General features: G+C 38.0%; 1 protein-coding gene across 5 annotated transcripts in view; it reads left to right on the plus strand.

Moving 5' to 3' along the window:
* EVC2 (EvC ciliary complex subunit 2) overlaps nt 1-21,610 on the plus strand; it is an 86,243-nt gene extending 64,633 nt beyond the window's left edge. For all 5 annotated transcript variants that reach the window (XM_054065115.1, XM_054065117.1, XM_054065119.1 and 2 more), the window contains 5 exons: nt 79-296; nt 1,747-1,834; nt 8,303-8,496; nt 9,820-9,921; nt 10,419-21,610. In XM_054065115.1, the coding sequence (XP_053921090.1) occupies nt 79-296; nt 1,747-1,834; nt 8,303-8,496; nt 9,820-9,921; nt 10,419-10,692 (876 nt within the window). In that variant the 3' untranslated portion in view covers nt 10,693-21,610. The remainder of the gene's footprint in view (nt 1-78; nt 297-1,746; nt 1,835-8,302; nt 8,497-9,819; nt 9,922-10,418) is intronic.
* The last annotated feature ends 1,383 nt before the right edge of the window (nt 21,611-22,993 follow it).

Raw genomic sequence — 22,993 nt, forward strand, 5'->3', positions numbered from 1 at the left:
TTTTTTCTTCTCTTCAAATGAATTTGTTCTTCCAAGTTAAATTATGACTTCTTATCATTACATGTTTTTGCCCTCTAGGAGATTGAAGAACTTGGCAGGAAGCTGGAGTATGAGGTGTTGCATAAGGAGTCAGCGCAACGGCAGCATCAGCATCTAATGAGTAGGCAGAGGTGGACACCAGATGGATTGGGACTTTCAAGTGAAGCTGTTGAAATGGATGCAGACAGACAGGTGACAGTCCTGCTAAGACAGGCTATGAATAAGTGTAGGCAATTTATAAATCTGCACCAGCAAAGGTAAGTGCTTCAGTCTCAGAATTTCCTAAGTTACTGCAGTCCTTATAGTCCACAGGGTGTCACAGACAGACAGCAGGCTAAATGTTCTGTGCTGGCAAGGAACTGTACATCTATCTTTTGAGCAGTGCATTTTTGTGATGTGGCCCTGAGCATAACTGAGGAATCTTGGGAATATTGAAATAAGAAACATGAAATAATTACTCGGTTACATATAGATGGTGATGTATTGCATGGCAATCACCATTTCTTGATGGGAAGAGTGGAAAAGAAACAATTCTCCTTACCAGGAAGGAAGAAAAGGATTTTAATCCTGTTCCTTTGTCTCCCAAGAAGGCAAGTAGGAAATTCAATGAAACTTAATCTGCTGGGGTCGGAGGAAGTAGATGAAAGCATTTAAATTGAATTTCCACCTGTGCTGTCACACTGTAGACTGAATTAACTGTCATATAGTCATCTTTGAAGGGATATATAAACTCCTTGTCAGAGACAGGCTAAATTTCATTTTTCCCTGGCCAGTTTTTAAGTAAAAGTATCTGTGACAAAATAAAAAAAATGCCTCTTAGCAGTTAAGTAGATATATCTGTCTTGTGAAGATGGCCTAGAAAAAAATGGTTGATAATTTGCAAAACTGTAAAGTATTGCATTACATTCACTGGGGTTACAGGACTTGGAAATTACATTTCCACGTGTATTGCCTGTATGAAAAGCCTACCACATCTTAAGGTTTGTTTAAGATCCTGAGAGAGTGCTTTCGATTATAAAGAGGGTTTTCCATGAAACAGTAGATTTATTAAAAGTGGTATTGATAGGTTTTGAGTGAACTTACTGCACTCTTAAGTGTGTTTTAACTCTGACAGTCCAGGAGCTCTACTTGATGTAGAGTAACAACCCTCCCATTGCAGAAGTAAAGAGTCATTAGAAAATCAGACAGCTTACTCACTGTGGATACTACCACAGAGATATATCAGCGAAACCTTCAAAGAAGCTGCAACTAGTCTTTAGTATTTACCTGAAACTATAATGGAAGAAACAAGTTTTGTACTTTTCCCAAATGACATACAGATGACTTCAGGATTTGGTCCAGAAACAAAAGAAATAACCAGTAGTGAGAACATTAAGTGTTTACTACTTTATTCCATAAGCAGAAAGATCCACAAATTGCCATGAAGTGAGGTGATGAAATTTAAAATGAGTATAAGGGTGGGTTCAATCATGTTGCTTTGGAATGATTCCAGATTTGATTTGCATGCAGGAGCATAGCCTTAGATTCTGGTCTGATGTTTGCCTGGTGGTTCAGGGCAGATAGGAGAAGTTGGTTTATTTTAGAAGTTATGATACTTGGCCAGCTTGGCTGACAGAAAGATAAACTTCCTGAATGGATGACTTTCAGATACTGTTTCCTATAATGTGCCTGAGAGGATTTCAGTATTTATTCTGTCTTTCACTTCAGCTTGAGAGATGAGCAATGGAATTGTGCAGTACTTGAAGATCTCCTGGAAAATATAGAAATGGATGCATTTTGGGCACTTTATAGTCAGGTAAGCATGAAATTGAACAAAGCTTCCAACTTTAAATTACAGCTGTATCCGGATATCAGCTTTTCTTGCTTTTTTGAGAACTGTTACTGATGTATATGGAACCAATTCTGTTAATAATCACTACCAGTTCCAGTGTTTGTAGCCTGTGCTGTCCTTCACTTCAGTTAGCACTGACCTATTCTCAGCCTTTTGATTTTTACTGAGCAATACTTCTTTTTCTTCGTCTACAAAATCCTTTCTGGGGGTTCTCATGTTGCATTTCATTCTGTAGAGAGAACTAAATTGTGTGACTTTCTGCTTTGCAGGCAGATTTACGGTCTGATTTTCATGTAACAAGACAAAGGTTTTGTTTAGGCTTTCATCAGTCTTACAAAGCATTTGCATTGATTGTGTTGCAAAACTAAATGATAGAAGGACTGCTAGATCAATTTTCTAGTATCATTACTTGTATTGTTTTCAAGAAGAGCGTCACCTCTTCAGGTAATTTGTTGTCTGTTGGGCTGCCTGTCAGTGCCACAAAAGTCATTAAAAATCAATACTTATTGTCCCCAAACTTTACCTGCAGGCCTTGGCTGAGGTATGTCACTAGTGTCAGAAAAGAGGCTCAGTGTTGCAGGTTTTCACATCCAACTATCTTGCCTCTCAGGAGTGGTCGCGTCACTGGCATGATAAATTTGGAGCTTCAGAGGACAGTATGCCAAGGAATAACCATTTAGACTAAGGGTCTCTCACCTTTTCTTCTGTCTCAGCTTGTTTCTGCACAGTTTTCTGAACTATTTATCCTGTCACGAGTTAGACGTCTATTTGAGGTGAGACCCCTGTCTATTATACTTATGAAAGGAGGTTCACCTGGAAGGTAATGCATGTTTTCAGGTCCTTACTCTGGTCTGGATATGGAATTTGCATCAAGAACTACTAAGGCTCACAGGAGTGGTTAATTGCTTCCGTCTTTGTCTCTCACGGGAACACTTGGGCTCCATTCAGAGTAGAATCCTTCCGTAATCCTCACTGGAAGAGACTTGTGTCTCAGTATGTGGCAGCCTGATGGCACACGTGCTGTCCTGGAATGTAGGATATCATTTTGTGCTAATGAATTAAATTAGGCAGAGTGGAAATTCAAACCTTCTGTTAACACTTTCCAAGAACAGCTTATCCTCTGGCATAATAATAATATAAATACAAAAACTCATTCTGGTGTGTCTTGCAGAGTGTAGCACTGAAGGTGTTTGCTGAGGAAATCATGACCAGCATTACCAAACTTCCAGTTTTAAATCCAAGCTATGTATTCCCCTACAGTTTGAAGAGTTTTTTTAGTAGCATTATTATTATTTTCCTCTTTGATGTCGGTCCCCTCCCTCTGCTGTTGCAACTGTCGTTTGGGGTTTTTTTTTGTTTTTTTCCAAACTTGCCACCCTGTTGGCCTTGACAGTGCCACATCCGCTTACAGGAGCTGCTGAATTCTGTTCCAGTCTTCAGTTTCTTCTCGCTGTTTTCTGCCCCCATGGCCTACTGCTCCTAATGTTTTATTGGGACAGTAACAGCGTGCTGCTAACACAGATAAAAATCTCTGCTGCGGGCCTTTGTAGGGTGCTTATGAATTTATAAACTGTATGTGTATTCATTTATACTCTTAAATAACTTGCATAATTCTGGTGAGGCAGTCACCCACTATTTTCAGTTATTCATTCAGTCATGGAATGGTGATGGGGACAATGACATAACACTTTTCAGAGGTAACATCAAATGTGAGACTGTATTTGCCCATTTGTAGTTGCAGTTTGTCTAATAGCTGAAGACTTCAAAGCTTTTTTCTAGGAGAAAAGAGAATCTTCTTGTCCTGTTTTCTGTAAAATCAGGTTGTGTGAATATTTTGCTGAAACGTACAGTACCTCAGATACATGCTGAATATGGTAAATGTAAGTCTTAGATAAACTCTATTCAACATCAATGGAAAATAAACATCAGAACAGATACAAAAATTGAAAATGTTTTGAGAGGCCCTTTGGGCTTTGCTGATCTTTCCCTGTACTACTGTGGTTTAAGTCATGGTCTTGTGAATTCTTTTTATACTCATGGTGAATCTTTCCTTTCCTAGTTCATTATACATTTATATGACAAAATATGCTGCATCCAGAAATGCTGGACATTATAAAGTCTTTAAACAGCACTGAACAACTGCTCCAGGATAGCACTACTGAGACCATTATCATAGTTTAATTTCAATGCTTTTATATCTGCTGTTGCCTTGCAATCTTGGACTAAAGGAAGAGACCTTGTACTCTGTTTATTTAGCAATTTCATAGGCTGGCAAAACCAGTCACTGCTAAGTGGGAAATCTTAAAAGAGATCATGAAGACTGCATTAATCTCGTACAGTGGCTCTTAGCTTGCCATACTTCTGGGCATAGAAGGGTAGGAAGAAGATGCATGTAATAAGCCAGCTGCTCAGCAGAAGAGTTCTTATCTCGCACGGGATATCGTGAAATGTTTTTCTGCTGCCCTTGATTTTTTTACTGTCTCTGAGAGCACATCAACATCTACCTCCCTCACGAAGGCATGAATTCAAGATGTGTGGCATATTGAGATGAATGTGAAGTAGCTTTGTAGGACTTAGTAGGAGGAAAGAGAGAAAAACCTGGTGGCTGAGTGCTACTGCTGCTGGCTGTAAATCATTCATTTTGAGAGGAAAACTATCTGACACGAGCTTGGCTCTTTCCTTAGCGTTTCAGTTCATAGACACTGCTCTTTCTTTTGGAAATGTTAATCATATTTAACATTGGACTGCCCAGAACTAACCAGGAACGTGCTGGTTTTGCACATTATCGTGGCTTGTTTTGGTCCTACAAAGTTTTATAATTAAATATTGACACTCATTGTTCTGTATTCCCCAAGACAATACCACTTGGCTGGGGGGGGAAGTTGGATATTGCTTTTCTACAGCACAGATAAATCATGTTGCTTAAGTTGCTGACAATTTAATTGTCTTCCTGTGATGGTTGTTAATTTTCATTGGTACAGATACACGGTGAAAGAGTTTCTGAACACATGGCACGTATTCTGCAGGTTGAGAAATTAAAATCATTGTTTTGCTTATTATAGATGCATACAAACCAAATATGTCATAATTTTCGTAGTACCCAGTCCTTTTAGCACCCTAGCAGGTGAACAATGGCTCTTGATAATTATAGATTTTGGCATCTTGAGGACAGAGTTTTAAGAGCATCAGTATCGCCTCACTGCACTTGAAAAAGCTGGATGCACACTGTTCAGTGTATACTGGGGGGACTGTGCTTTATGTTTGGTTTTGTTGTAAGATTCCCTTAAGAAATAATTAATTTGTGTAAATATGCATTAGATATACCACTGTGGGTTTTGTGTTTATATTTACTCATATAAAGTGTAGCCCAGAGATATTCTGGGGCATACTTTGTTCAAATGCTATAAAACCTATATATAGATACCCTGCAGATACAAAAAACAAGTATAATAACTCCAGCTGTAATTCCAAATCTAACTACTCTTAATTCAACTGTAAAGAAATGTGTGCTTAGCAGAAGACTAATTTTATTAATTTACTCAGTCTTGCAGTGTAACATGGTCCTGCTTTTGCACATGCTTATCCTGTGAGCTGAAGTAGGAATTAATTTTGAAACTTCTCCCCCCGCCCCATTTTCTTACAATTTATGGAATGCGTTACATTGCCAAGTATTAGGAAGCTATAGCTATTGTACCTCTGTATCTTGCACTCGTGCTTTTCTCTAAAAAGAATTATTTTAGTTTTCAGACTTGTGAGTGCAGTCCTCTCTGGTAAACCAGATAATTTTTACTTTCCTACATTTTGTGTTTCAGTTTACGTTATTATCAAGGCAGATCTAGGTCAATAAGAGATTTTCTTGAATGATAGTGAGTTTGGGATCTTCAGCTTCAGGCTGAGAAGTTATTTTCAAATATGCTCGTAGCTATAGATACGTAGATATTAAATACACATTGCTAAGTCCAAATACTTAAACGTACTTCTGTTGTTCCTAAACTACATTTTATACATTCCTGGTTTTATTTTGACCAAATTCAGAGAATATGAATGAGGTTATTTGTGGCACAAGTAACTTTTGTGTCTGTTAGTTGTTATGAAAAAAAAGTGAATTCCTAATCTTTATGGCACCTTAACGTGTAATATACTAGAAAACTCAAACTTATCCTGTGCTGGAGAGTTTTGACTAGTATGGTATGACTAGTGTGACCATACCTGTCTGCGTGCATGTTCACTTCTTCCTGCTTATGCCAGCTGGTCTAGGTAGCTGTGAGCATCTGAAAGTGATGGTTACTGCTGGTGCATGTTCACACATCACTCTTTACTGTACATATGCTAGATGTACCTGGTTGATGGGCACTTGTGCCACTTTTGGAACTATTGACAGCATTGTGGCAACCTGAAGAATTACTGAATTGTGAATTCTGCTGAGTTAGAAAAGTATTATGCATTGCCTCTCAGTCTAAATTGTATTTGATGCAGAAAGGCAAGGGTCAGGATGGAGAAAAGAACATGCTAGAGAGGGAAACTGTTACAGAGGAAAGCAGTACTGAAGTCACGATGTTTCGGTCTTCTGCATATAAATTACTGAGTAAAAGGTCCTGAGACCATTTATCCAAAAAGAGCAAAATAGGTCCAGGGATTTGTCATTCTATTCTCACTTTATGTTGATTTTTCTAGAAGAACAATTTTTAAAGTAAAAAAACACAACACAGTCTGCGTACAACTATAGAAATTAAACTTGAGTGTCTGTATTAAGATGTAAGCTTATTTACTCTTGAGAGAAGAATCATTGTTTCTTGCCCTAGGTGGCCTGAACAGAGATCTCTTTTACCTAACTTCAGTACCTGTTTGGTGAAAATATTGGACATTTTAGATGCCTCATCAATTTACTAATCTCTCATCAGTCTTAGGATTTTGTCTTGTTCGTTCTAGTATATCAGTTGTTTCCATGGAAAGCATAGCAGTGAAGAGTCCAGGAAGCTTTGGGAAGTGGCTAGTTGTCCTGACTTTTGGAGAGGTGTTCTCTGCTTGGAGAATGGATATGGGAAAAGGAGGTCGATTAATTTTTTTATTTTGAGTGGCTGTCTAAATTTGTGTTAGGCCTGCTTTACGGGTGATTGCTTGCTTTGTTTTTATGTGGATTTAGCAGAAAGAATTGCCTTTTACAGAGCATCATTTTGGTGAAATGACTTCTTTTGAAGAAGATGATTCACTTAATACAGGGTTCTTCTGGATGCATTGCTCCTCTGAAAATTTGTCATACAAGAAAGAGGCAGAGTTCACGCATTTGCTGTGACATTTCAAATCCACTGTGAACAAAGAAATTGACTGCCTTCCTGCATGGTGGGACCTTGTGGGTTTCTTATATGACATAGGCTTTGTAGTCATCTCCATGATCAATGCTCATAGGAGGGTCTACAGAGCAGAGGTGACTCAGCTGTCATGAGTCATTTTGAATGTTCGGCATGTTTTACCTAACTTCAGCTACCTGAGATATGGTTTAAATAGACTATAACAGCTGTTGTTTCTGGCATCCTTTGATTGCTTTAATTTGCTCTATTTTTGTTGCCCATGTATTTCTCAATGTTGTAGAATACTCATATTTGATGTGCATGAGAAATCCACAGAAATAGCCCTGGGGACACAGCAGTTTTGACAACAGAGCAGAAAATAAGAATGAGGTTTTGAATTTTGGAGCGGTGTGGGAAAAAGGGCTGGTTGTTTGTGTAGGGAACAACTGGGTTTGAACTTGGACTATTTGAACACTTCATGAATATGCCTTACCACTGACCTTTGGGCCAAAAAAGAGAGGACATTTTAGAAAAGAAACACCAAAACAAAAACCCAAACAAACCCAGATGTTTCCTTCACCTCTTAATAAATGTTGCAAGCTGTTCTGTGAGCTTGTCACAGAATCTGGTGTTAGGAAAGGCTGAACAATGAAGTGCTCAACCATGGCAACATGTAAATGCTGTCATTGGGTTTCAGAGGCTATTATTTTTTTACACTAATTTTACAGACCAAGGAATGCTGTGTCGCTTCGCTGCTGTCTTGAAAGGATTTCATTATAGTTGTACAATCCATAAGTTAATTAAATCTTACTAGAATATGGTTGTATTGTGACTTTTTCAGATGAAAGGGCATTGAGTATATACCCTAAACCCATATGCTAAGATCAATTGGTTGTTCAACGTTTACATTGCCTATATCCAGAATGAAATTGACAACCACAATATATATTGGCCAGTGAGGGTAGAAACAGTGAACATGGGATTATGACCGCTTGACACCAAACCTGCCACCATTAACATGATTTTCAATAATATTTTTTTTCTATAGTGCAAAACTATTTCATGGTAGCAAATGAAATTTGCTGGCACTTTTTTGTTGTTTTCAATGCTAAATTTATCTGTCTTCTATTCATGAATTCTCCAGGAGCTCCGACTGACAGGTTATTTAGCCAAACTGATGAGGGTACCAATGGGGACGTTGCACAGGTTCCTGAACTTGTTGCTGCCAACTAACTCACAAAGTGAGGTGCTTTCTGTCCTGGATTCCATCAGTAAATATTCAGATGGTGTCGCTGAAAGTGACAGTAATGCAGATGAGTCTGGCAGCTGTAAGAAAGGGTAAGTGTGATATATTTTGTCAGAACACTGCAAGAGAAGGTTGTTGCTTTACATGTATATGTATTTGCTGGACAAGCAGATAGACAGCAATACAAAAAAATCACAAGTGCTTTAGTTTCCTTATGAAATATTTTGAGGAAGTAAAAATACTATGTTACCTTATTTTGTGGAATATTTTAACTGTCATAAATTGATTGATTATGAGTTAATAGATTTTATGGATTTATGAATTAAATGGTTATTTTATAGATGTATAAATCCCAGAGCCTTCATCCCTCCAGTTTATCCCAGTTAACACCATCTGAACAGCTGCACAGCTAACACTGAGAGGAGCTCCCCTCTCGCAAGCTCCCTGCCACGGCTGTTATAGAAAAGTCCTGAAAGACAACTCAGTGTTGTGAGGTTCAGACGGGACCCCTTTGCTTTCTAGATGTCCTCTCAGAGAGGAATCTGGGTGTGACTGGATACAGTCTTAGCCCCTGCCTATACTGAGGAGTTAGGACCCCAGGTTCTGCCACTGCATTAGGTTTGTTACAGCCCAGGCTGGGTGCCTCCCTAAGCAATTATACCTTTACAATCTAAGATCCACCCCACTCTTTTCGTGCACTTTTCACGCAGCAGCTGGTCCAATGATATTTCAGTGGTTGGAATTTCCCTGCTCCTTATTTGTTTTTCCTTCCTGCTTCCAGGGATGCCACTTCTTTGCTTATCTCTAAGGTTTGCAGCTGGCCTAACTACCTTATTTTACAGTTTTAGCTTGGCCCTGGGGCCCTTTCTTGTCTAATTCTGCGAATGTTCATCCTTCAGTCTTATCTGTACCAAGGTCTACTTGTCAATCCGTTGCTTGCATTGGAGGCCTTTTCCTTTGAGTCTTAGGTTTTGGTCCTTGTTCTCTTTGTGGGCCAAGATGCCCTGTACCTCTTCTATTTAGTCATTCTTGCTAACAAAGTTCAGTTGTGTCAAGCTGTCTACTCATGGTAAGCTATAAGCAAATTGCAAATAAAATCAACGCTAAGCCATTAATTTCAATATTCTATAAGCAAGATTATTTTAAATCCCCAAAATAACATGGGAAGGGGAGAAAAGCAGATGCTGTGGCACTGGGCCCTTTGAGTTGTCAAGGAACAGGTAAGGGCTCTCAGGACCACGCCCTGAGGTGTGATCTTACCCCATTTAAATATTTTGTGGCAGCAAAAATCCTGGAACACTTTTACTGTTTGTATTCATGGCATTACGGTCATGCTTTTGGTAGTTAAAATCAGGTTGGGAAGGAAAATGTGTATATTTGGGGATTTGGAATTCTTTTCTTGCTTGCTTTTTCAGGAAAAACCAGGAGTTGTGGCAGGCGCTGGAGACCAAAGTAAGGCAAGATCTGATAAACAGAAGTTTGGAAGAGATTCCTTCTCTAAACAAGAGAAAAGACAGGTAAGGAGAAAATGGAAAGAAGCCTATATGTTTTGGGTTTTTTTAATAATGCATTTCATCACCAAGTCTTCCTCTTACATCTGTTAGAAATGACAAAGTAAGTTCATAGAAAATGCATATTCTGACACCGTTCAGCCATTTGGTGCTTGTGTTTCCTGTACCATATTTACACATAATAAGCCATGATAGTAAATGGCTAAAAGGATATTTCTATACGTAGACAAAAAATTCATGCACATTTCATATACGTTGCTCATCTTCCCTGTGGTTATTTATTATAAGGTTACCTTTTCTTATGCAATCTTATATCTCATAAAATGATATAAAAATTAACGAAGTTTGGAATAGAAATTACAATTCTGTCTGAAAAAGAATTTTCTTTACCTTCCAAAGTCACCGGTTCTGGGTCAGGATATGATATAGAAAGTTATGATTTTTTTTTTTTTTTTTTACCCCAGGTTTCTTTTTATTCATTCAATTTTTTTTCATTAATGTAGCTTAATAAAAAAGAAGCAACTTACCTTCTTGGAAAAAGCATCATTGTTTCATCTTGGATTTTCGCCTACTCATCCTCCTATGGAACAATCTGATACACTTCTTTGTTTGAACACTGCAACTGCTGAAGCCATAGAGCTATTAGACACAGGGGAGAGGGTATTTTTATTCCGTGAGCAGAGTGATCCAATACTTTCTTTGCATAATTCTCCGAGGAAAAAGAAAAAGAACTTTCTTAATTCCAAAAAGGCTGCTTATGCAGCTGTGGACTCATGAGGGCGACTTCCATTCAAAGTATCAATTAGAAAAGAGGAAGTTATTTAAAATTCAGAAGAATAATAAGAAGGAATTAAGTGTGCAGTTTAAATTACACTTGCATTATTTTAATCTCATTTATCTGACATTGTAAATAGCTGTAATTTTAGAATGGCATAGATATCGATATGCATTGTGTATTTTATAATTCTTATCAATGTATGATGCAGTAAATGAAATACGAGTGTTTCATTGAGCAGAACTTATTGTTCCTTCAGTATATTTTGCTCATTTGTGCACTGATTTTATTGTAGCTGTATTTTCATAAATTATATAGAAAGGTTATTTATAATATAAACTAGGTACTGATTTATTGCTCCTGTGTTTGTATATTCTTGCAATAACCTGCAGTATAGCAGATGGTGTGAAGAGATGGAGTCGATGACCCACAAATCCTCTGTTCTCTGATTTTCTGTTACTCTAGCTAACTTACTGTTTAATACTGTGCTGTTAATAGGCTTTCAATGTTACTTCTGCAGTCTTGTGTCCTACAGTGATACCTCGTAGTCCAGGTCTTCCGCATATACCTATGCACTTAGCCTTACACCCTCAGGTAACTTCAGCTTTCCGCTACTGTTCCTAGATCGACTTCAGTTGAACTATGAATGTAGCTATGGTTCAAAACTGTGTTAAATGTTTGCAGCCTGTTGCAGGCTTTTTTTCTTGGAGAAGCCATATGACCACACTTGCTCATTAGAAAAGGAAAAATGCAAATGGGCTTGTTAATAACTTTAAAAGCTTTTTTGATTACAGTACTGCAAAGTGACAGGCTTCTAGGTGGGTATTTTTGAAGCTTTTATTTCTAGGTTTCTCCAAATTGGTAAGAATAGCATTTTATATTTAAAGAGATAATTTTCAAACCCTTCTAGTTGGCAGAAAGAAGCCTGCAAATACGAACCCTAAAAACAGTAATAGGAAAAGATAAACTAAAAAATGCATATATTTTTTAAATATTCCAAGATATTCAAGCCTGTTTGAAGGTTTTTTTTGGCTATGTTTGAATGCTATACTCCGAGAGTCATGTGATTATATATTCTGCAGTTTTTCATGTATGGGGTTTCTCTGTCTTTGTATTAATAAGATGCCGATTTCATTTTAAAGAATAAAATGTTACAGTGTACGTGTGTCTCCAGTTGGCATCTATTCCAAGTGGAAAAAAAACATTTTTTCCCTCCTCTCTTGACAAGTTTAAATATTCATTCCACAGTAAACAAAAATTAGTGTTTCATATCACCATTAGCATGAGAAAATGTATGCAGTGATTAGCCTGATAATCCTAATTATTTTTTGATTGTATTCTTCAGTCTTTTCATAGAAGTCATTGCTGTTGCAGAAAGAGGAGTCTCACGTTTGTGGGAGTTTGGAGTCACTACGTATTAATGCATGTGGTATATCATCCCCAAGGCATGTAGGTAAAGGTAGGGTCTGTCCTGCCTTGGAGGTGGGTCAGAGCTGTGTAAGAGGAGGCTCAGGTGTTTCAGAAAGGAGTTTGGCCCTGTGCAAGAAAAGCCAGTAGGAAAACATGAGCTGTGCTTGGGGCTGCAAGGAGTGCCTGAAAGCTGAAGTACCCTCTCTGATATGTGAATTTGCCAAGATTTCTTCACAAGCCCAGACTCTAGGCTGTTGTAATACAAAAGGGAAACAACAATACTGATCACAGATAAGACATTGGGGCTAATAGCATTAATCAGGTACAGTAATACAATACAGCATCTGAATATTGATTGCAAAATCAATTTATTATCTTTAACAGATAATCTGTATGTCTAATAATATTCTAGAAAGCTGATTTGTAGCACACCTCATCACAAATTTTGAAGCAACTCAGCAGGGAGAGTCATGCCTTGTTAGGAATCTGTTTCACATAATGCAATAGATGTTCAAAGAACTGTCCAGATCTTAACATTCCCTGTGCCTTATGAAATAAGTACTACCTAGGTAATAGCCTACTTGAATAAAGAGTTGAATTACTTTCAGCTTTGAGTGATTCAGGTGACATCGGAGGGCCAGCTGTTGTGTGGGCAGTTCGGTACATGTACCGTAGGTATTAACATCTGCCTTTCACAGTTGGAAGTCTTCCAAGGGATGTGTACTGGACAAGCCATTTAAATTAAACACATTTGTCTTCATAGTCATAAATTAAGTAATATAAGGCTGTATTCTTCAGGATTTTGAACGTTACCCATATGGAGCAAATTTGTCTTCCTCCTTGCTAAATTAACATGAGAAAGAGACACCTTAAGTGTGGCTGAGCCTCCTACTTTAAACACATGTAGCCAAATTATAAGGAAAAAGTATCTGGTAAAGGTGCTAATATCACGCTCATTGTAGAATTTGGACTCTAAAGAAATGCCTCGCTTGTTTAGCAGCTCTTTGTGTTAGTTTCTACCTGGCATACAGTGCATTTTACTGAGATTGAAAGTACTGGAAAAGAAGGACCCACTAACTAATCCCACAATTAATTGTGTTCCCCTGGTTATTCATTGCTTCTCATCTTGTCTCTGACGGTTGACAAACTCCTCGGTGTTATCATTAGCCCAGTGTTTTTTCCGATATATGATCTGTCATGAAGAACCATGTATTCTTCATCAAAAAAGAGGCATACATTGGTGCAGACAAAATGCTGGCATCATATAAAGGCTCAAAGAAAAGTATTTTAAGATACTTAAATATTTTTAAGATTTAAGATTAAATGAACACTTGCTGGAATTTTCAAGGTCCTCAGTGTCCATAGATTTAAAAAGAATCTGTATCCATGTGCTTCTGGACCTATTGAAATATTTGCAGTGGTGTGTATAATTATTTTCTGCTGTGTCATATTATAATCCTGCTGTTCATGTTGTATGCTGTAGTTTCCTCATGAATGACTTTACCAAAGTCTAATTAATTTGAGTAATTAAGTCCTTTCCTACATCCCTTAATGGAGGTTGAAACAAAATCAGTGTCATAGATCATAGCGTGAAGCCCTTTAGAAAGGATAGGATTTTAAAAGATTGTTTATTCTGTTTATTGTTTATTATTGTTATTATGCAGTTTACTCAATTGTTTAGTTTAAAATCGAGCTTTTATTTAAAATATTTCATTTTCAAGATATCTTTAATAAAAAAAAGGGTCCTATGTGGTGAAAAACATTTTTTAAAAAGTGTTTTCAGTGCAGAAAGTGTTTGTCTGTCGTGATTGAGCCAAAAATGTTTCCGTGGAACAAGTGAGTTGAGATTTCCTGCAATAAGCTTCCATTTAATTTCCCTGTCCTCGGTGTTATTAATTGTTATAAAGTAGAATATGTATGTTAAGTCTAATGCTGAATAATTAATACAAAAATAAATATACCAAGAGCGGAATATTCTGCTAGAGACAATCAAAATCATGTCAAAATCAATGTATTGTAAAGGAAAGTGAAAATACATATGAACTTGGCACCTCACTACAGAAAAATGTAGAAATGGAAGTAGAAGCGTTGACATTTTTCTGGAATTAATTGTTACGGTTAATAGGTAACTTCATCTTCACTTATTGCTACCATAGTTTTGTGTCTGGATTTTTTTTAAAAGTGACAATATCTCTTTAATAAGAGATTCTGCAAAATACTGCTCTGTTTTATTTGAACCTGGGGAAATCATGTTGCTTTCTTTCATTATCTTGTATTTACCCAGCTGCTATTTTAACACCTTTATTTCTTCCGGGGAATGTTAAGTTTTTATGCTGTTATCTTAATACAGCCCAGTGCCAACAATTACATTGCCTTTCATCAACAGTTCTCGCTTCCCCAGAGTCTGACAGTAGGATTTTTAAAGTGCCAAACACCAAAACCACTCACTCAGCTGATGCAGTTCCCCCATCCCTCTGCTGAAATGTTTCACTGCTGTGCTAACTGGTGCAGACATAGGTGTACCAGCATAAAGCTTAATTTTCTTACTGAATTTCAGAAGCTATATTGTCACATTATTGGCTGTTGAGAGCAATGTGAGAGTTCATATGTACACTTGTTGCAGCCAAGCAGTATCATGCAAGTGATGAACCTAGCTAAGTGCTCTAGGTAGGATCCAGCCTTTCCCACCTTCTTCTTCTCCACTCTTCTGCAAAATAGATGGCAAAGGCCACCAGCTCAGGACCTCATTTCTCTCTTTCCACTTGTTTCCTTGTCATTCATAGGAAGCAAGGCAGGAAAAGTCAACCTCAACACTAGTGAAAGACTATACACTGTGCTCACCATTCGCCTTTGTGTTGCTGACAAGTTGTGATATAAATGGTCCATTTAACGAGAACTGATAATGCTCATCTCTATATTTGAGCAGTCTGTGATTGTTGGTATATAAACCTACTATTTTTGCCGCCTCAGCTGTATTTGAGACCCACAGAAAAGCAGAATGCAATTTGTTTTCCCCAAGGTTCAGACATTCCTCTGGAGAGCAGGAGACAGACGTTTGGGTATAGTATATGCAGGGAAAGGAATTGTATTTTGAAAATGTCAACTTCTTTGGAGCTTTGTCCTCAGTTATGACAGCAAAGCTAACTGCAGAAAAGAGGCTGTGTGCTTTCAACCACTTTTGTTTGAAGAAAGGTAGCTGAACAAGAAAATAAAAGTGTGAAAGTATCAGATATCGTTCCAAGCTAAAATAGCACTCAGAATCTGAGGGCAGAACTTCCTAAGTTTGAGCATTTGTGTTAGGATTTGGTACTTGATTTTGTGTTACAATATGTGAATGGTTTTGTAGTTACTCAACTAAACAAAAATATTCCCGTGCAGAGTGTTTTAGAAGGAGTGGAGAATTATTTTCATCGTTATAAATTGAAAGGCTATTAGAAAATATTTTGAGTGGATAGATGTGTGATGTCTGTATTAATTAGAATAAATGTATATTAGTTCATTTATGTTCTGCTTGTGGCTTGACTCTCACTAGGAGTTAAATCTGATCATGTCTGCCAGCAGGTTTTTATTCATTTGCTGTTGACCACTGGTAATTTATCACTTTAAAATTACCATCTTGGCTGTATCTGCAAATGGGTCTTTCTGCATATTGCATACACAGGAATATGTTTGCTATTGCTCTTTGTCTACCGAAGAAAATAGGTAATTCTGGGTTGTATTATTGAAAGTTATCTCTCTTATGTCTTGGAGAATATCAAGGAGACACCAGCTGTCTTTAAAAGTTTACTGGTTTATGTCTTCAAACTGTCTAAACTAATAGGAATGGCCCATATGCTTTATTATGATATTTTTAACAAATTATCTGTTCTGCTAATGAGCAAATAATCTCAAAATTTTCAATATACTACATCATCTTTTTTACAGCTCATATATAATGATTAAATATTCTGAGTTTCTCAAACAAGAAGGAACAGGGTGATTCAAGGACAGTTTTAATAAAAATAGTTCTTTTCACGGTGTTTTTTCCCAGAGGCATAACATATGTTTTTCTCACAGAAAAAATTACTTCTTTCCCTATGAAAAGCTTTGTTGCTTTAATGTCTGCTTTTCATAGAATCATAGAGTGGTTTGGATTGGAAGAAACCTTAAATATCATCCAGTTCCAACACTCCTGCCATGGGCAGGGGCACCTTCCACTAGATCAGGTTGTGCAAAGCCCTATCCAGTCTGGTCTTGAACACTTCCAGGGATGGGGCATCCACAACTTCTCTCTGAGCAACCTATGCCAGTGCCTCACCACCCTCATAGTGCCAAATTTCTTCCGTATATCTAATCTAAATCTGCCCTCTTTCAGTTTAAAGCCATTACCCTTGTCCTATCACAACACGCCTGTATAAAAAGTTCCTCCCTTTCACCAGGGAACAGAGAAGCAGCCACATTTCTATCCTGAAAGCTGTGAGAGTGGGATCAGGTCCTTGTTTTGTTTCAGGTTTCCTTCCCAAACCTCACTTTTTTCCAGGAGAATGAACATGTTAGCGGTTGTGATTCTCCCTGACTGGTTCCAACCCATGTGAATACCTAGCTTTTTTGCTTTTTTATTAGTATTTTAATTTTCCCTGTAGCCGTATAGTTAGAAGATGCTTTGATGAACACCAAGTAGCTTTGTAATTAGCTGGTGAGCTGCCCATGACCGAATCTGCCTGGGTAGGATACTGCATACTGCCTTCTCTGCACACATCCTTCAATTATCACCAAAACCCTCCTTTCCCTCTTGCCCAGCTGACACACAGTCGACCAGGTAGGAGAACTGAGGTGTTCAGAAAACTTTGTCTCATACCAAGAGATTTCATCAACTTCATATGCAATATTTTCTCCCTTGCCCACAGTTTTTTACAGCAGGGTAACATTGCAAACCATGTCTTTTGATTCATCATCTGTGCTCTTCTCAGCACCACACTTTCTCCATATCCTTAATGGCATTATGATCTGTTCTCTTCAGACCATTCGTTTGGCTGGTTAAAACTCCCTTAAATTTTGATCTTGTCCTTCAGTGTGCTGATTGCCTTTCCCAGTTTGGTATTGTTCACAAATTTAGTAGGAGTACTCTTTATTTTATCTTCCAGGTCATTAGTAAAAAGAAATGAAACATCTGCCAAATTTCAATAAAAGAGTGCATAGTTGTTAGCAGTCATAATAATGTAGAAGGGAAATCAGAAGTAATCCAAGACTGGAACTCACGACTTCAGCTCATAGCTGCAGAGAAGCAAGTTGTAGGCAGCTAGCTAATTAAATTTATATAAGTGTTAAATTCACAATTCTGTTTACTGACTTTTGACCTTATTTGTATAACAAGACAGCATGCTTCTAACCTAATTGTCTTTTTGAAGGGATATAGTACTTTTGGTAGAGTATATTCTTGGTTTGAGAGATACTGGAGTAAATGAGGTCCTGGGTTCCATGGAGGACCAGCTCAGACAGTGATGGTTGTGAAGAGTTGTTTCTGCTAAACAACAAGTTGGTGCTAGAACTTGTCAGCACCAACGGTACAGTGCTGGTCTCAAAGAGCTACTGTCCACCCAGCTAGCAGCAGTACAGCTGAAATTGTGACGTTCTCCTGGTGTGAAGAGAGTGGCTTTTTGCAACAGCTAGCGATGACTGCTATGTCCAAGAAATTCCTTGTGTTCCCAGTTGAGGAAGAGAGTCTTTGGAGAGGAGAAATCACTTGTTTTTAAATGAGATCTACTATAGATATTAAATATGTAAATATAGGCTTACGTTACCATCTCATTCTTCTGCATTTAGTCCCAATTAGATGAGTGCTAAGAAGCTTCTTACAGCAGTGGGTCCATATTGTCAGTCTCCAAGTCCAGGTAATCATGCTGCGTCCAGTGACGACATCAGTTGTCTGACCCCTTTTCTTCCACCTCTGCTCAATGCCCTCACAAAGCATCAGGGACAAACTGATTCCTTACAGGTCTTCTGCTACCTCACCTTACCTTACAGTCTCTGCCTCGTTGCACGGAGATGTGATGGTTTCTCACGTGCGTTGGAAAGCTCCAGGCATTTTTGTCAATTCCTTTCATCCCTATTTGATTTTCTGTTGTGAGTTAAACAAAGAAACCTGTGTGAATCCAGTGGTGGATGAATAAAGATCTGCGAACAGAGGCCCCAGTTTGCTGCATTTCACTTGTGAATAAAACAGATGAAAAATCAAACCAACACTAGGATAAGGCAGTTTGCAACCAACTACTGAATACAGAACATGGTCTTTTGTGAGAATTGGCTTCTGAATAGCCGTGCATTGGGAGAGAAGGTTTGTGAGCAATCCGTCTCCTCCAGACTGGGCACAGAAGGGGTGCTGGTTCAGCAAATTTCTTGTAGGCTTTTGGTGCAAAGCAGCAACCTGTAACATTAATGCAGTGTGTGCTGACAAAGACCTTTAAAAGCATTTTGCTTGTTGATGTCAAAAGTGGTTAATTCCTGATACAAAGTCTAGGCTGTGGAATGAATAAAATGAGTTTACGGAATAACTTTATTCTGAGGATAATTGTGTTACTGCCTTTGTGTGTGTGTTTGAGGCGTTTTCTTCCTAACTGAAGCATATGAAGAAAGCACTTCTCCTTCTAGCATTTGGAAATAACATTATGTTCGCCAGGAACATGCAATAAGAAAATCCCGGTAAGAAAAGCTCTATAAATTTGGGGGAGAAAAAAAAACCTGCAAAAATGACTGTGCATCTTCTTGGCTCCTCCAATTTTTATGCACATAAATACTTCCTTAAACGCAATAATACTATTTACATGAATAAAGATGTCAGGATTTGGTTAATACAGCCCTGTACACTGTGATTCAGCATTGTATCAGACAAGACCATAATTCAGTGTGGCATAAAATCCTGCTAGCATGTTCTGACTGTCAAAGTGCACTCCGTACGCAGGGTACGTGCTGCAATTTGTTTTGCTTTATTTTGACGACCTAAATGTCATGGTGTGTAATCAAACCTAAATATCATGCCTTTCTCCATAACTCAGAGATGGGTACAGGCGTTACCATAGGAGGGTTCATCTAACACCCACACCAGGCGGTATAAATTGTGGTTCAAGTAATTCTCTTCCTGCTTTGTCACTAAATGGAAGTAGAGAAGAAGAGAAACCAGGACATTTGACTCCATGGTACTGAGTAGGAAAAGGTGTTCCGATAAAAGTGTATTTCTTCTTCTCTTGGACTTTGATGTGTGTGACTTCTGCAAAGCAGAGGTATGCCTTCATTGTGGGTCTCAGAACCTCTTTATAGAAAAGATACTGGGTGCCAGATGTCGTGGATATGAGGGAGAAGAACCATATTTTATTAGACGAACTAGTACACTAGTGCGAAACAGAGAAGCTTTTCAGCATTTAAGTCTTTCTTCAAACAAAGCCAGAAGATATTTTCAACTCTGTCTGCAGTTGCTGTGAGAACAATTTGAAACAAATATGTAAAGATTTGGTCAATATTTGTAATGAAGGAATGGCTTTCATTTCAAAAACAATTTGTTTCACACATATTAAACAAAACTGGAAATAAAAATATTTAGTCCGGTTTGTTTCCACTTTCCTTCTTCTTCTTTTGCTTAATTAAGTGGCTGAAAATCATATGTTTTCCTTTCTTCTTGAATTTATGAAAATAAACTCTTTTTTTTAATAGAGGCAAAACATGCTGTGAAATACTTGGATAAAAGAGCTGGTTGTTTTAAACCTGTCATTTATGGCTAGATCCACAATCTTGGGATTTGTATTAATGCTAATAGCAGGGTGTGTATTTAAGTATCCAGTTTGCAAAATGTAATCTTTAATGAATTCTTTTCCACTACAGTCTAACTCTAAAGGTACCTACATTTCAGAAGCCTTAAACCTTTATTTTCCACGGTTACCTAAATGTTTTTTGGTAATTGTGCGCCAATGATCCTGAAATAGTCTGGTGTCGCTGGGGCTGCATAGGTTGCTGTCTTATTTATCCTGGAACATGTCTATCTTCTAGAAATTAGATGGGGATGGCTCAGTTGAGGATTTATAGCTGTGTGCAACTCCCAGATCAGCATATTTTATGTGGTCAGTTGTGGAGCTAAGCTGACGTGGAGGTAGCCAATTGACAGAGATCACACTTGCTAGAGGAATATAGGTGACATATAGGTGCTTTTTTTTACTTAAGTGGCGTTTTTTTTTCCTTCTGATGCCTTCTAGATAAGCCAGCAGAGCTTTACAAGGTAAGAGTGTTATTTTTAAAAAAAGAAATTTTAATGTTTCTTCCTCAGGAAACAGTCAGTTGTGTAAAAACAGCCCTGGAAATCATGAGAAGATGCAACTTGAGAGCCTATACAAATGAGGGCAATGTATGCTTGAAAGCAGAGCTATTTCTTTGTATCAGACGGAGTTATGATATGAGTTATTGCTGTAGGGGTAGCCTTTACACTGCCTGAGTTCTTTTAAATCCTTAATATAATTGTCTGAAGTCTAAAAATCCCATCATTCAAATGTCTTAATTTGAGGAACTAAAACTGCCACCACAAATTAGTAGGTGAGGAAATGTGAGATGACAAAGTCATGTGGCCTCAGCATTTGAGTTGTTCAGGAACCTTGGTGCAGTCAGGCTGAAGGGATGCTGAGCAACCCCTTTGCTCTTGATGTTAAGCAATACTTTAGACTACCATGTGACAGTCATAGGGTTTTTGAAGGAATGAAACATTTCTGGTGAGCAGTGAAGTTCTGCACTGTCACAATTAGACATAGCTCATTTCTGAAAGCAGTTCACTCACTGCATTCAGCAGTTGCTCCCAGTTTGTGTGCCCACAGCTCTCGCTCCTCCTCCAGCTGCTATGAGTGAAGACTGGACCTGAGCCCTGGGGGAGTTATATACAGACCCTTTACAGGCGACTGAATGCTATTATGAGGCTAAAGTGCTCAGGACATTGCAGAGCTCAGCTGTAAGTAGCTGTGCTGTGGGCTAGAACTTTAGTTTTATCATTGCAGATTGTGTTAATCAAACTGAACACCAACATATCTTTAGACTCCTTTCATGACAGTTAATATCTACAGAGCCTAAAAAGCTGTCTTGGAGATATATTTGTCTGGGAGTGCACAGCTGTATTGCTGACATAAGAAATCTGCTAATTCTTGTGGTTGAAGATGTTGCCATTGTGCCCAGGAACTGCTGCTGCTGCAGTGGGCTGAAATGCAAGTACTTACTCATAGACCATGCAATTGTGTTACTGAAATTAAAAGTGTTGATCATATCTTTCCATCAGTCCCAAGAGGAAATTTTATGGTTTGTTTTTTTTTTTTCCTAAGTTCTTCCTGAGGCTTGAATTAAATAACCAGCAAGCTAAGTGTGCGTATGTACTTTATGAAACAATGATGTTATATTACACGTGTGAAAATTTCACTTGGAGCCATATCTTGAGCACAGATCCATTGATGTTAGCAGATGTATTGTAATTGATACCCTTTGAAGCTCTGTTTATGATTCATAGTTTCTACTCTCTTGGCTGGGGTTTTTTTGTTTATTTTTGCTTTAGCATAAACATGTAAACAGAAGAAATAAACACATCTGTGCATGATTTCTGTATTGTAATTGGAAATAAATCCTTAAACCTGAAATCTTTTTCTGCTCTATTTGTCCTTGTATTCTCCCGTTGACAAGGGAATTTTCGTTTCATTTGATTCCCACTGCAGTTCAGCTGAATAATTCCAACTACTCTTTTGTGTTTGGACTGTCTGGTAATGCTGAGCAGGGTAAAGGGAATCGCAGGTGGAATGACAATTACCGGTCTGATACTGCATACTTCGTGTGCATATGTCAAAGCATAATTTACATCTCTTCATTTCACTCCCTTTGAGTGATTTTTATCAGTTTATAGAGCAATTCTTCTGTGTTTCGGTAATACGGACTTCACATTACTTCCATTCCTCCAGTACCTTTTTTGAATAAATGTGGTAAAGAAGTATTGCTGTTCTCATTTAACAGAGAGGAAAACGAAGCACAGAATAAGTAGATTCAAGGAAAGAAAAAGTGATCTTCCCAGCAGGTGCTATCATGTAACATTTACGCTGTGAATCTTGGTTATGACTAGGTGATGCCATTCCTTCCAAATGAGAAGTGAAGAAGAGCTGATGCTGTATCACAACTGCCCTAAATATGAAAGCCTGCAAGAGCAGCTGAGGGGAAAAGAAGGCAATAAGAAAAGTACTTCTTAAGCATGCAATGATTTGAATGAAGGACTGAAAGTCACTTCAGATAACACAGGCTAGTCATTAAAAAGAACATCTTTATTACTGACATTATTTCAGTTAATCCTTGATAACACCACATATTTCAAAGTGCTTTAGTTTTTGTGCCATTGTGAGACTAACCACTTAAAAAAACAGATGTTCGCAAAGAAGTTAGTGTGGAATTAAGGGCTATCAAGCCAATTCTTTTTCAGCGAAATATGGAGAAAGATAGAGGCATGGGATGTGATTTACTTTCTTTTCAGTGACTGTAAACCTTTTCAAGTTTTCATGAGGTTGAATGAGTATAATGTCAGATCTAAAATTGACAAGTATGGGTAGACTCATCAGGAAGGATTGCAATTAGCATGCTGAGACTATAAAAGCTTTTAAAAGGTGTGTCTGGATACAGCCCTCCTGAAGCTTTGTTTCAGGTGGTAGTTCTGGAATGCCAATGATTTTCTTGGTCAGTCGGGTAAGCACTAAGTCAGGAGTAAGCAATGGGTTCAGAGTTATTGCTTACATTGTCCTGGATTAGTCACTTCATGTTTTGTCTGAAGTGCTGATGTTATTAATAGCATGAAATAATGATATTTAAGTAACTATAATAATGTGTTGATTGTAGTTGATTGGAAAACAGCTGTTTTGTTGC

The sequence above is a fragment of the Cuculus canorus genome, chromosome 4 (genome assembly GCF_017976375.1).
Source record: "Cuculus canorus isolate bCucCan1 chromosome 4, bCucCan1.pri, whole genome shotgun sequence".
In the NCBI taxonomy this organism is placed as follows: Eukaryota; Metazoa; Chordata; class Aves; order Cuculiformes; family Cuculidae; genus Cuculus; species Cuculus canorus.